Source organism: Rhinoderma darwinii, chromosome 7, assembly GCF_050947455.1.
Source record: "Rhinoderma darwinii isolate aRhiDar2 chromosome 7, aRhiDar2.hap1, whole genome shotgun sequence".
Classification (NCBI taxonomy): Eukaryota; Metazoa; Chordata; class Amphibia; order Anura; family Rhinodermatidae; genus Rhinoderma; species Rhinoderma darwinii.
The window spans coordinates 71,679,015-71,694,672 of record NC_134693.1 but is presented as its reverse complement, the minus strand read 5'-3'; the positions used below and the strand labels follow the sequence as shown (position 1 = coordinate 71,694,672).

At 45.7% G+C, this 15,658-nt stretch overlaps 1 protein-coding gene across 5 annotated transcripts in view; it reads left to right on the top strand.

Annotated features, from left to right (window-relative positions):
- Positions 1-4,868: 4,868 nt before the first annotated feature.
- EP300 (EP300 lysine acetyltransferase) overlaps positions 4,869-15,658 on the top strand; it is a 136,075-nt gene continuing 125,285 nt past the window's right edge. For all 5 annotated transcript variants that reach the window (XM_075833531.1, XM_075833530.1, XM_075833528.1 and 2 more), the window contains exon 1: positions 4,869-6,032. In XM_075833531.1, coding sequence (XP_075689646.1) covers positions 5,945-6,032 — 88 coding nt within the window. In that variant the 5' untranslated portion in view covers positions 4,869-5,944. The remainder of the gene's footprint in view (positions 6,033-15,658) is intronic.

The following is a 15,658-nucleotide window of genomic DNA, read 5'->3' as shown; positions in this document are numbered from 1 at the left end:
AGTAACGTAGCCCTGTTTCCAGAGGTCAAAAACATTACCCACATATGTCTAGGCCGGCCCCCCACCATTACTTTCCGTAGGGGTACTCTATGCGCTCTTTCAATGTAGAGAGATTCCGAGAATTATTCCTTCCAAAAGTGTCAATTATCCAGTCAGATTTTTCCCCACGCTGTCTTCTGGGATGCCAATAATTCTTACATTATATCGTCTGGATCTATTCTCTAAATCCAAGGATCTAAAAAATTTTGAGCGATAACAATTCTTTTTGTGTTATGGTGTAAACATCCTCCAATTCCTTCACTCTGTTTTCAACCTCCTCCACTATCTTTTTGATTTTTTGCACTTCATGTTGTAGAATTTTACACATCATTTTTAATATAACCAATTTGCTCTGTTTCGTATTTCAACTGGGAATTACAGTACCTGATTTCCATAAGAACTTCTCTAAGGGAGGGTTCTGACTCTCCCTGCTCTTTTGCCCCATTCAATATCAGCGATTGGGAAGGATCCACATAGACTGAACCCTCCATGCACTCTGCCCCTCTCAGGCCATCATTTTCTAGGGTTATCACTTTATTCTCAGAGTGTCTTACTTTGGTCTCTCTCTGTTTTTTATCCTGCGTCAGATCTCTTTTTACCTCCCCCCCCCCCATTTTAGGGGAAGTGAGATATTTGTCACAGTTTCCAGCATCAGTCTACCTCGTTCAGCCATTTTACCTTTCATTGGAGCCAGGGAAGTTACTTTACCCTTTGTAGCGTTTTGTGTCTGGGTCATATTCATCCAATAATCAGGAAATCCTAACGATCAGGTACAACTTCATATGGACCCTGCCTTTTAACCTCTAATGTTTAGGTCAAGATCTAGGAGGCCTAAATTCTCGCCCACTTAAAGGGGTTATCCGGAAACCAAAAATTGAATTGCATTAATATTATTTTTATGTAAAAAGAAGTCACTTACTAATGTACTTTAATTTAAAATTCGTTATTAAATGGTGCCATTCTAACCCGGTGAATTGTTCCCAGAAGTCCTGTAGCTTTTCTAATATTGATGACGCGCCAACATGGCCCCACGTGACTGAGGGCTTGCTTCCTGTGCTGTTCGTGTCAGTGTGTTATCAATGGCATGACCGCAAGGGGCTGTCACATTGCCTATTGTTGGAGTCCCCGAGCAGAGCATCAGCTAGCGCTTTGCTCGGGACTTCAGCACTGCTCCCGACATTTTGTTAGTGACTTTCAGGAGTTTCCTATCGCTGGAGTTACCGAGCAGAGCATCAGCTGATGCTCTGCCCAGGGACTCCATCACTGCTGCCAACTTCACTGTCCATATATGGACAGTGACGTCTGCAGCAGTACTAAAGTCCCCGAGCATTGCATCAGCTGATGATCTGCTCGGGGACTCCAGCGATAGGAAACCCCTGATGTCACTGACCATATATGGAAAGTGACGTCGGCAGCAGTACTGGAGTCCCCGAGCAGAGCATCAGCTGATGATCTGCCTGGAAACTCCAGCACTGCTACCAACGTCACTGTCCATATATGGACAGTGATGTCGGCAGCAGTACTGTAGTCCCTGAGCAGAGCATCAGCTGATGCTCTGCGTCGGGTCTCCAACGTCACTGTCATTGTCCATATATGTCAGCAGCAGTACTGGAGTCCCCAGGCAGAGCATAAGCTGATAGGAAACACCTGAAGTCACTGACCATATATGGACAGATTGTCCTGCAAAAACTAATCCCTCACACAGCTACATTGGCAAAAAAATAAAAGATTTATGGATCTCAGAATATGGCGACACAAAAGGTGCAGGGTATTTTCCAAGAAGGGGATAAGATCTGCCACCACTTATCAGTGCAACACTGGCCACACATCAATGAATTATTATTTATTTACCCCATTATTATGCCACCTTAATATGCCATATATATACTCCGTACAGCTTACATATGTCACCACATTATAAACTGAAATAGCAGCAAAAACCCCAAACAGAACAACTACCAAGCAAAATCTGCGCTACAAAATCTAAACACTGCTGTAATGGTTCGGGGTGGGGAGACGACAGGGCCCTAATCTACCCGCAACTCAGTCCCTGCCTACTTGCACGGCCCGTCCTAAGTGACGGCGTACAACTGGGCGACGGTCCCTACGCTCAGTAAGTGCAAAGACAGACAACACAAGACAAGGGCACAGAAGCAAAAGGAGAGTAAAGGCAGTTGCCCACGGAAAACTGTGAGCAACAGGCAGTGATGAACGAGCCAAATCAAACCAGGAGAGTACGTAGTAGCAAAACAGAGCAGGAGAATAGTCAGGCAAGCCAGGGTCAAAAAGTAACAGCGGTCAATCAGGTAAATAGCAAGAAAGGCAGAGCCAGGAAACAAGAGAATCACAGGCAAGGAACATGCTAGAACCGTCAGGCCAGGCTGTGATAGGTTCTCCCTCTCCTCAGCCTGCAAGCCTGAGTGGTAACAGATCGCGTCACTCTAGCAGACCTTGGAGCTGATGAAGGCTGATTAACCCTGGGCGTCGATACAGAACCTGTGTCAGGCAAACCCTTTACAACTGCTAATGGACGCCGCGAAAAACGTGTGCACTTGCAAAACCGTCTGAAATTCAGGAGCGGTTATCGCCTGAAAACAGCTCCGTCATTTCAGACGTATTTTACGTTTGCGTGTGAACATACCCTAAGAGGCGTAACTTGTTACTTTTGGACCCAATGCAAAATCTGTAGCAGCCCCCCACCTACCATGTAGCATTTATAATAATGGTGTCTTATGTGGCAAAGGGGTCCTTGGGCCCTCTTAGGCTTCAGGGTCTGGGTGCAACTGCTACCTCTGCATCCCCTGTAGCGATGCCCCTGCGGAGTGCTGGTTTGGAAGCAGAGATTGGGTCTACATACACTGTGCATGTTTGGAATCATTGTGCAAATCGGTTTTTCTACAGAATTGATTATCGTCTTGCAAATTTACTACGAATTTTGCCTAGACACATTTTTCTGTGTCTGATTTTACTTCTACAACAAATAGTATAGAAAAACTATTAGGGTATGTGCACACACACTAATTACGTCCGTAATTGACGGACGTATTTCGGCCGCAAGTCCCGGACCGAACACAGTGCAGGGAGCCGGGCTCCTAGCATCATACTTATGTACGATGCTAGGAGTCCCTGCCTCGCTGCAGGACAACTGTCCCGTACTGTAATCATGTTTTCAGTACGGGACAGTAGTTCCACGGAGAGGCAGGGACTCCTAGCATCGTACATAAGTATGATGCTAGGAGCCCGGCTCCCTGCACTGTGTTCGGTCCGGGACTTGCGGCCGAAATGCGTCCGTCAATTACGGACGTAATTAGTGTGTGTGCACATACCCTTAGAACTAAACATTTTCCTTATGTGACTATGTATGGATTGTTAATATTGTAAGATAAGTTATCGCTACAGCCAGCTTAAAACGCAGTTAGTCTTCTTATTAATAGTGCTAGACTTAAGCTGGCCATAGACATAAAGACGTGACCAGGATCTCACCATCGTTCCACTTTTTAATCAGAACGTTTTTTAGAAGCGGCTTAATTTTTTATCATTCGTCTATTGCCCTTATGCATTTTCTCAGATGATAGTGAACTAGAGACTATTGTAGCATTTATTACTAAAAATATTAATTATTTGGAAGCATGAATGATCATAGTTTAGTCAGAATAGGTTTTGCTTCAATTTACGCAGCGATCGGTTGGATCATCAAGGATTAACCTTATGTCTATGGCAAGCTTAGTGCACTCTCTAGGCTGCGTTCACATCTGCGCTAGGGCTCCGTTCCGACGGAACTTTCTGTCGGAACGCAGCCCTGACAGACACAAACGGAAACCATAGGTTTCCATTTCCTTCACCATTGATTTCAACAATGACGGATCCGGCACCAATGCTTTCCGTTTTCTCCGATGTGCAAGCGTTCTGTCGTTTTGACGGAATCAATAGCGTAGTCGACTACGGTATTAATTCCGTCAAACCGACGGAACCCTCGCACAACGGAAAAAACGGAAACCATTGGCGCCGGATCCGTCATTGTTGAAATCAATGGTGAAGGAAATGGAAACCTATGGTTTCCGTTTGTGTCTGTCAGGGCTGCGTTCCGACAGAAAGTTCCGTCGGAACGGAGCCCTAGCGCAGATGTGAACGCAGCCTAATTTTGTAACGTATTGTATTGTAAAGAACAACTTAGTTCCCAAATGCTAATCCGTTTTTATGGGCCGATAGTATCCACGCCAGCTCCTGCAGGGACACGATACACTCACTGGACTCGTCTACATAGCAGCCCAAATGGATGTGTGGAAGTAGACATTTCCCTAAATGAAAGCCTTCAAGAATAACTCCCCATTTTTATATAAGGCTACCGCTGCTCAAGTAACTTTGACTGAATCATTTTTCCATCCTTTATAAACGATACAACGGATTCAATAATGACTTCAGTCGCTATTTTATTGCAGTTTGCTTCTTAAATTACCAAGAGTGTATGTTGTTTTCAGATTTCTCAATGTAAACTGTCCGATTTATACTTCGGTTTTATACATTACAATAATCTACCAGAACATTATTTTCGGCCGTATCATATGGCGGAAGGAGGAAAGAGAGAAAAAAAAAAAAAAGCTAAGGCTTTCCGCCTCTCCTTTAAGAAAGACAAACCTGGCTCTGACACAACCAAAGCTCTGCAATGAATTGACCAATTAAACGTCCTAGTCGACATCACGTGTACCTCAGAACGCTCTGAGTTCTGGGAGTTTATTGTGTGAGACAGCCAATTAGCTATCGCTGTGTGAAGCCCATCCCACCCTGCGTGACTCCTCCCACTGGAGGCGTAGCTTTTCCTTACTATCGTGTTGCGTCGTTTCCGGCTGCTACTGCCGAAGCTTCCCTGAGCGGAGTGAAGAAACAACAGCCGCCATTTTGTTTGTGTGTGAGGGACGGAGCCCCGACTTGAATTGGATACGGACCACAAGATCCTAGAGAGACAGAGGAGGCTAAATGAGAACGGGAATGTTTCCTTGTCGTCTGCCGTGGACCCCCAATCTCTAATTGCGAGCTCCTCCCTGTTTTCATCCCTTGGCGACCCGGGATACCGCTACCCCTTAGATCCCAAGAGAGCCGCAGCGGCGACACCGGCTTCAGGCAGTTTTAGCATCTAGTCTTTTCATTTATACGTCGTTTGCTTCTCTTCCAAATCTGCGCTTTGGTTTGGACCAGAATATCTGCGCTCTCTGCCGGACAGCGGGAGAGGCCGCGGAGGAGGCTAGAGAACAATCCTAACCTGGAAGATAATTGAAGGGGCCCTGATCTGTGGGAGCGCGCAGTGGAGGTCGTACAACCTCATTGCACTTAGTCTAGCTCCAGAGACTAGCGCTAGTAAGCAGCTATGTAAGCTCCACAGCGGGGCGACTAGTCAATTCACGGGGTGATCTATTGGTGCAACGATGCCGCCCTCTCATGGGGGGAGAGACCCAGGTCTGCGCCTCTAAGTGGCCGTAAGGTAGTGGGATTCCCGTTTCCCCCACCCCCCATAACCACTTCATTCCCTTTGTACCAAACTGCTGGGCGCCCGGAATCAAATAATTGGGCTCAACGTTCCCGATCCTGATCTACTAGTTTGATTCTTTGTGTAGGATGACGTCTCTGGAGAGGCCCACATACCGTGCTGTACTCAGCATCAGGAGCAGACAGGCAGGAGCACTCCGTGCGGGGATGGGGCGTCTGAGCACTTAGGGCCGTTACCTGTCCAGCTTGGAAGGAGCTCTATAGGAGCCCTTGCGTCTTATTGTCCCTCTTAGGAAGAGGATCGCGAGTGTGGAGACATTCGATGAGACTTCGTGTAGACATTTCTTGTATGTGTATGTTTTAGCGACTGCTGTTTAACAGACGTCCAGCAGAGCTTTGGAGCACGACAAAAACACTTGCAGCCATGGCCGAAAATCTGGTTGATACGGGGCCACCGTCAGCCAAGAAGCCCAAGATCTCCTCTCCTGCCCTGTCTTCCAGCGATGGTCCAGGTAACTTCTCCACTCACTTTACATTACACTTCTGCAGGGGTTAAATGACAAGTACTTGGCATCATGGGAGTTCCAGCGTGTTGGGGGAATAATGTCATCGTCCTCGATCTATTGGTGTATGATTGATTTGTCGCTATTTCTTCAGCTTTGCTTAAACTATTATTGACAACGCCATACGTTTTTGGGGAAAAAAAAACCTTAAAAAAAAAAACTAGCGGCGTTAAATGCAGTTGTAATTTTTGTCCTGAAGAATGTTCCTCATTTTACTTCCAATGTTTTGTATTAGGCCCAATGACGGTCAGAATAATCAGCGTTCTTGTAAATTTGTGTCCACGTGAATAACGAAAAGGTGACATCAAAACTAGTGCAAAGGAGAGGGGAGCCCATAGCAACAAATCTCCCATTTCACAGGCCCTGAAAGCAGAAAGCGGGTTACTATGGGTTACCTGAACCATTCGTTCGTGTTTTTTTTTTTTTTTAAGAATGGACAAATATCCCCCTTTGTTTATTTGGGTAGACTTAGGCTAGCCAGGTTTGTTACGGCAAATCGCTACAAGAGCGAAACACGAGGAAATAAAACGCACGCGATTGGACCGATATGCCCACCATTGCTGCTGTGAATGGCCCAGGAAGACCCAACTAGAAATGTGCAGTGTCACCTGTTTTGAGTGATGGGTTTAGTCTAAATCTGTGATCTAATCTAGATTTATACAGATGGTCATTGATGTGGGTGATTCGTGTAACGGGCAGCGCACATTCGCTCACAATTCTGCGCCGATGAAGTGAATGTTACTTTCCATGTACCCAGATCAGTCTGGAGGCTCCGCGTGCAGTTTTTTTGCTCTGATGCCCACGATTCACTGTGTATAAGATGGTGGTTCACTTTATTGTGAGCTACATTTCACTTCTGAAACTGTGTTAGCAAAAGGCGGCAGATATTCTGTTCCTCTTGGGTTCTTAACTTTTAAATTAATAGGAACTCCGATGTTTGTTAGAACTCAGAAGCAATGAGATGCCATTCATAATCCTCACACTAAAACCCCAATAGAAAAATGAGTTTTCTTTATGATGGACAAACTCCCATCTAAAATATGCAACCTTATGTACTGTAATGGGGTTTGGACTTATAAATGAAGGATTTTGGAGCAATATATTGTCACCTGCTTATAGAGATCACATTGTAAAGACTACCAATTTCAAGAAAAGATCTTGGTCAATTTTGTTTTACCACTTTAAAGGGACACTACGGCCAAAACAAAACTTTCCCATGTGCACCCTTATTGTATTCTATGTCAGTCTCTCACCTGTTACGCTTCTATCTATCAGACTGGGATGGTTGCTTAGCAGCAGTGGGAATCCGGCTCGGTGACACGCTTTCTCTACGTGAGTCTATGGAGATCTATGTGTCACCCATCACAGGCTTCAGCAGTTCCTGGACCACACTAGTTCTGCACAGGGGGGCGGGGGGCAGAAACTTCTATCATCCGCTGACACCGGTTTCGGTCACACCGGTATAATGTAGAAGAATTTAGTGCAGCCTCCCTGACTTTATACCTATGGTTTCTCCGTTTATTTAGGAGAATATTGAGCGAGTGATAATCAGTGTCCCCAGCATGCAGGAATGGTATGGTCTTTAGCTGGTCATGTGATCCTGTGCTGAAGCATCATGGGATTGATAGCATAACAGAGAAAGCTGGGGAAATCTAAGAATCAAGATGGAGGCTTTTTTAAAGCACAGACAAGGCAGCAGTTCAAAATAAATAGAGTATATATAGAAGTGTAGAGTTGTATACAGTCAGGTGGGGAATGCAGACATGGAAAGTTGTATTTCCACTGGAGGTGGTCTTTAAAGATTTCCACCCAAAGTGTAAAAATGGCCGTATGCCAGCAAAGCAGCAGTTAGAGTGGTCGCCAGTTTTTTATTTTTTTATTTTAATAAACTTTATCGGCTGCATTTTTGTATCTGTATTAAGTCAGCAACACCTCTACTGAACAGACCTTCAAGTTTTAGGGTGATTTTTGATGGTGAAGTTCAGTAGAGCCATGGAGTACAGGTGGTTTGGCCGCAGGGATTGCCTCTACGGTTGCTTTGCTAGCGCTGTTTTAAGGAAAAACTCCGTATCCTTGAGTTTTTCCTGGAGTTTTCTGCGGCAAAAAACGCTGCAGCCAGGTGTTGGCTTTAAGTCAATGGGTTAATGTAAAACGCACTACAAATATGGCACTTTTTATTTTATTTTTTAAATTGGCCTTGAATTTTTGGGTGTCGGTGGCATTTTTTTAAATTTTTCGTGGAATGTCTATTCACTGTCTAAACACTTCAGTATTGTTAATGTGTTAGTATAAGACAGCACATAAGGATCTAGCAGGATCCCTAAGCGCTGAGTAAATGAATGGAGAGGAGTGCATGATGCTGATTGGTCAGCGTCATACACTCCTCTGTACAACGCCCACTTGGCCTAAAGTAAAAACACGCCCACTTGTGCATTAAGCAACCCGATTAGCATAAAGCTAAAAATTGCTAATAAAGTGGTGAAAAGAGATCGTTTTTTAAAAATAAAAAGCACTGCTGCCACCTACATTATAGCGCCCATCTCCTTATGTAGGAGATAGGGCACTTATAATGTGGTGACAGAGTCTCTTTAAGTGGTGTTTTTCTCCCATAGACTTTAATAGTTTTAATTTTTTTAAAAAACTCATGTCCAGTGTGTGCAGTTTTTAAAAGCTGCCCGGCCCAAAAAATGCCTCTGCCTCCCATTAAAAACCATGGGGGACAATTTCGGCAGCTTTTTGGCGCTGATTCAGACGCGGTTTCGGTGTCAATCGGCGCCAAAAAAACTCAGTGTGAACAGTGCCTTACAGAGACTTATGTTTTCGTTCTGTTCTTGCAGCCATACTTTTCATTAGTGATCACATTAAAGAGGCTCTGTCACCAGATTCTGAAATCCCTATCTCCTATTGCATGTGATCGGCGCTGCAATGTAGATAACAGTAACGTTTTTTGTTTTTTTTTAAACGTTCATATTTGGCCAAGTTATGAGCTATTTTATATATATGCAAATGAGGTTTGAAATGGACAACTGCGCGTTTTTTTTTCGTTATGTCCAACTGGGCGTGTTTTGTGTTTTTAACTGGGCGTGTTTACGTGTATGACGCTGACCAATCAGTGATCAGTCCGCATCATACACCTCTCCATTGATTTATACAGCAGCGATGTGCAGCCACATAAACAGAGATTAACGTTACTGCAGTGTCCTACACGTAAACACGCCCAGTTAAAAACACAATACACGCCCAGTTGGACATAACGAAAAAAAAACGCCCAGTTGTCCATTTCAAACTTCATTTGCATATATATATAATAGCTCATAACTTGGCCAAAAATGAACGTTTAAAAAAATAAATAAAAAGTTACTGTTATCTACATTGCAGCGCCGATCACATGCAATAGCAGATAGGGATTTCAGAATCTGGTGACAGAGCCTCTTTAAGGGCTTGTCCACACGTAACGGAATTGATGCAGAAAATGGTGCGTATCTTGCTGCGTTTTTTTCAATGCTGGGAAATGGTGATATCCTGAAAAACGCAGCAATTCGGTCCACTTTCCGCAGCAGGAATTGACATGCTGCGGTACGAAAAATATGCACCATAGGCGAATTTCTCCTGGGAAGTTTTACGCAGCGGGTGGATGAGATTTGTTAAATCTCAGCCACTTTGCTGCTACTCTATTCTGCTGTGTATTTCCTGACCGCAATTCCAGACGAAAAATATGTGTGGATAAGCCCTAAGGCTACATTTACACAACCGTGAAAAATGGCCGTGTGATGGTGTGTTGTTTTTTTAACTGCTGTGAATACTGGCCATCAAAAAATAGAACACATTCTATTTTTGTCCATTTTCACGGCCCCCATAGTCAATGGCTCCATTTTTAACAGCTGTTTTTCAGGAATCAATTTTTGTGATGGCCGTTAAAAACTGATCCTGGCCCTCGAGGACTCCCCAGGCACAGCACTACTTTAAGCACTGAGCCTGGGGAGGCCGGTATATGGACAGTGATGTCAGGGCTTTCAACTATGGAGTCCGGGGGGACAGCGCATTACAAGCTCTCCTATCTTGGGAAAGCCCTTGACATCACATATATGGATAGTGATGCCAGGGGTTCCTCCAGGAGTGGAATCCGTGGCCGATGCTCTAGCTGGGGTTTCCACTCCTAGAGGGTGCCCCCATGGTGCTATCTACAGGCTGGGTGGGTTGTGTGTGGAGCGGTCTACAGGGTGGGTTGTGTGGGTGGCGCTGTCTACAGGGTGGGTTGTGTGTGTGGCGCTGTCTACAGGGTGGGTTGTGTGTGTGTGTGGCGCTGTCTACAGGGAGGGAGTGGCACTGTCTACAGGGTGGGCGGGTTGTGGATGTGGCGCTGTCTACAGGGTGGGTGTGGCGCTGTCTACAGGGTGGGCGGGTTGTGTGTTTGTCTGTGGCGCTGTCTACAGGGTGGGCGGGGTGTGTGTGTGTGTGTGGCGCTGTCTACAGGGTGAGCGGTTTGTGTGTGTGTGGCGCTGTCTACAGGGTGGGCGGGTTGTGTGTGTGTGTGTGGCGCTGTCTACAGGGTGGGCGGGTTGTGTGTGTGTGTGGCGCTGTCTACAGGGTGGGCGGGTTGTGTGTGTGTTTGTGTGTGGCGCTGACTACAGGGTGGGCGGGGTGTGTGTGTGTGTGTGGAGCTGTCTACAGGGAGGGTGTGGCACGGTCTACAGGGTGGGCGGGGTGTGTGTGTGTGGCGCTGTCTACAGGGAGGGTGTGGCACGGTCTACAGGGTGGGCGGGGTGTGTGTGTGGCGCTGTCTACAGGGAGGGTGTGGCACTGTCTACAGGGTGGGCGGGTTGTGTGTGGCGCTGTCTACAGGGTGGGTGGGTTGTGGGTGTGGCGCTGTCTACAGGGTGGGTGGGTTGTGGGTGTGGCGCTGTCTACAGCGTGGGTGGGGCGGTGTGGTGCTATATACAAGGGCACTTTGGCACTATATGGGCAGTATCTACAGGGGACACTGGCGCTTACTACATTGGCACTGTTTCACTTTTTACGTGGGCACTGTGGTACTATCTATAGGGTCATTGCGGCACTATTTACATGGGCACTGTGGTGTTTTCAGGTGCTTGGGACAAAGAAAAACCCTGACAAATGAAATCCATCCAGTTTTTAAACGGCCATGAAAATTGGATGACCACTGGCCGTTTAAACGATCAGCCTGGAAATGGATGAAAATTCGGAGACACTGATGCAAAATGGCCATGGAAAACGGACAGTTGATCCCTTTTTAATTCCCATTTTTTTCACTGTTGTGTGAATATAATTTTAGGCTACATTCACACGACTGAAAAACGGCCGTGTGACTTTTTTTGAACGGCCGTCTTCAGAATTATGAAGTTCTATGGGTGTATTCACACGGCCCTTTTTTTAATGGCCCATGAATACTGGCCGTCAAAAAATAGGACGTCCTATTTTTGGCCGTTTTCACGGCTCCTATAGAAGTCAATGGATCAGTTATTAACGGACGTTTTTCAGGAATCAATCCTTGTAACGGCTGGTAAAAACGAATCCTGACCGATCACGGGGAAGCCCTTGACGTCGCTGACCATATATACGTCAGCTGCTCTGTCGCATCAAAGCAGACAGCGCAGCTGTAGCTCCCTGTAGGAGCGGAATCCTCAGCCAGACCTGGCTGGCCGGGGATTCCGCTCCTAGGAGCCCCTGACGAGTCTGTTTCAGTGACGTCAGGAGCTTTCTCCAAGAGCGGAATCTCCTGCCAGAGCATCGGCAGCGCTCTGGCTGGGGATTCCGCTCTAGGAGCAGCCCCTAACGTCACTGTCCATATATATCGCTAAGGCTACATTCACGAAAAATGTCCATTAAAAACTGATCAACTGTCAGTTTTTCATGACCATTTTGCATCCGTTTGTCTCCAAACTTTTTTTTATCCATTTCCAGTCCGTATGTACGTTTTTAATGTCCATTTGCCATCTGTTTTTCATGGGCGTTAAAAAAAGTGCCATGATGCCCACAAAGTGCTAGTGCCACAGTGCCCACTATAGAAAGTGCCAGTGCCCACATAGTGCCACGGTGCCCATTGTAGATAGTGCCATATAGCCCACATAGCGCAACAGTTTCCTCTGTAGATATTACCACAGTGTCCCCTGTAGATAGCGCCACTGTAGGAGCGGAATCCCTCTGGCCGGGGAGTCCGCTCATAGACTGAGCCCATGACGTCTCTGTCCATGTATGGACAGTGACATCAGGCGAGCGGAGTCCCCCGCCAGAGCGGGCCGGGGATTCCGCACCAGGAGTAATACCTTTACGTTATGGATACTGTAACACTGTCCATTTATGGATAGTGACGTCGGGGGCTTCTCCAGGAGCGGAATCCCCTGCCAGAGCGGGGTCTGGCCGCCGGGGATTCCGCGCCTACTCCTACAGGGAGCTACATTGGCGCTATCTACGGGTGATGGGGGGGGGGGTTGCATTCTTCAGTCAGGGAGTAGCTATCTACATGGAGGGGTGCTATCTATAAGACTTGAGTCCCCGGCCAGAGATCTTGCGATGCTCTGGCCGGGGATTCCATTGTTAAAAGCCCTGACTTCTCTGTCCTTATATGGACAGTAATGTCAAGGGCTTCCCCTTGCTTAGCGCTGGGCGTTTTTACCGGCCGTTACAAGGATTGTTTCCTGAAAAATGGCCTGTAAAAATTGATCCATTGACTTCTATGGGAGCCGTCTAGCTGTGAAAACGGCCAAAAATATGACATATTCTATTTTTTGATGGCCAATATTCACGGGCCGTTGGAAAAAATGGCCATGTGAATACACCCATAGAACTTCCTTGTTCTGAAAATGGCTGTGTGATGTCCGTTAAAAAAACGGCCATCATGCGGCCGTTTTTCACTGTCGTGTGAATGTAGCCTCAGGCTAGTGACTTTTGGCTGCGCGACATAAGATTACAATGTCATCCTGCTACATCTCAACTAATGTTAGAGAATGTGGTCGCATTGTGATCCGCATGTTACTGACCCACGGTAATCAAAACCTGCTGGATTTTACATACATTATCATTAGTTTCGATTTTAGCAGCATATCATTGCGATCTTATGTCGTGCGGCCACAAGTCGCCATGTATCACTAGCCTAAATGGTTATTTTTACTGTTGATATGACCCATCCCAGATCTGGCACCTGCATACTACAGACATTTATGGCATATCCTGTGAATATTTACCACTACAATACATGCCACGATATATTCAACTTTTCCAATACATTTAAATTTTATTCACTATTCCTTTTTTATACGTGTGTATTTTTATGTGCATGGCGCAGCATGTTCTAGCGGATACGCATGGGCACTGTCTTTAGCCCATAGAAATCGACACAACGTTACACAAACAGCAAAAAAAGTTAATCCCTTAACAAAAAACGTAACAAATCCGGATGAAAGACTTAAAAGATCAATATGGATCATAAATTAATACTATATTGTATATTGCCTGAAAAGGCACAATTGTAAACAAACCCAATCCATGTTTGATCCGTATTTTCTTACAAAAGTGTGATTTAGCCCAGATAGATATTAGCCTGTTTGACCTTGTTGGCTGGGTCCTGGGCTTCCTTATCTTAGTATGGGCGTGTATTGTTAAAATCTACCTCTTGTGTAAATTGGTGTTATGCAATATTGGTAGATATGAAATTTTTGGTTTTTGATATTCTCTGGTCAAGCACAGATCTGTGAGTAACAATACTGCTTTTTGGGGTAACGGCGGTGAATGGCAGGTAGAATCTGGTGATTTATTTTGTGTAAGATTAATTGAAACCCGTAATCTTCTAAGAACAATGGGCAAATTTTGTAGACCGTTTTCTCTTGGTCTTTTTAATGTCACTAGTTTATAAGCAAAGTATGCATTTTCAAGCTACTGGCAGTATAGGTGTCTGTGTGGTCATTATGTAAATGACCGGTTACAAGGTTGCTTAGGTTGATCATTTTGGTCTAAATATGCCTTAAATGGACACTAGGGGTACTATTACAATGCCCGACGTGGGCTATGTAAACGAGCGCCCATCAACGAGACAGCTCGTTGATCGACGCTTGTTTGCTCCTTTCATACGGAGCAATGATTTGCTATGTATAGGGACCAGCACTTGTTACTCCAATCGGTCGCCCCTATACATTTTCATAATGTCGGCAGCACATCTCCCTGGTTACACTGGGGCAGATGATATCGACAAAGATGATTTTTAATTCTGCATAAAAGAGCAGATCAGCCAGCTGATCGTTTCTCTGATTACGCAGGCCAATGATCTGGAACAAGTGTTCATATTGCCCGTGTAATAGGGCCTTAACTTTTCAAACAACTTATGCTAATCTTATGGTGTACCTGATGTAGATCTACTTTGTAATTTACTTACTGTTAAAATGTAGTTATTTTATCCATGCAAATTCTGTGTGAAGTTACTGCCACTAGGTGTCTTCCTTCATGTAATCTGCTGTCCACCTCCTAGTTACAGAGCAGAGAAGACAGACTGCAGGAAGGGGCTGTGTGTCTTTTCACTGCCTGACTATACAAGTCTATGGGGAGGGGAGAGCAGGAGAAGATAACGAGACAGACATGTTGCCCATCCAAGTTTTATGGAGGGGGAAGTGCAGCAGGAGGAGGGAACAGAGAGAGAGGAGAGACACAGATGCTGCTACCCACAAAAGTCTATGAAGAGGGGAGCAGGAAGAGGCAGACTGCAGTAAGGGGATGTCTCTGCCAAAGCACACTCCAGTCTCTTAACAGCTTGTCTATGTAGGGGGAGACACTTCTGCTACTAAGGCTCTGTTCACATCACGTTGTAGTCTTGTCAGAGGTATACGTCTATACGTCGGGAGGACTCCTGATGTATACCTCTGACGGAAGGCTGAAATGTAGCCCACTGGATAGGTATTTGTAGCTACATATAGGTATCTGAATGGGAAAGCTCCATATATGGAAAGTAATGTCAGGAGCTACAATGCTGGAGTTCCTGGCCAAAGCATAGCAAGCCCTCTGGTTCAGGAGAAGCCCTGACGTTACTGTCCACATATGGCACATTATCCCCGGCCAGATTGTCCGAAACGAACAGTGATGTTAGAAGCTTTCTGCGGCCAGAGCGCTTCCGATTCTCTGCACGGGTACTCCGGCATTGGGAAGCTCCTGACATCACTATCCATATATGGACAGTGATGTTGGGAGCTGCCCAACATATATGTTTAACATCTGCCTATGACTGATGCCATACAGTGGCATCCACCACCCATAGTGTCTCCCATGTTAAAAAAACAAACAAAACCCCAAAAAAACAAAACTACAACGTACAGTTGCTTTCCTGACGTACATGCTAAACGTAGGGCTAAAACGTGATGTGAACAGGGTCTAAGGATTCACACAAACATGTTCGGTCTGTAAAGGACGGAACGTATTTCGGCTGCAAGTCCCGGACCGAACACACTGCAGGGAGCCGGGCTCCTAGCATCATAGTTATGTACAACGCTAGGAGTCCCTGCCTCTCCGGGGAACTACTGTCCCGTACTGAAAACATGATTACAGTACGGGATAGTTGTCCCGCAGCGAGGCAG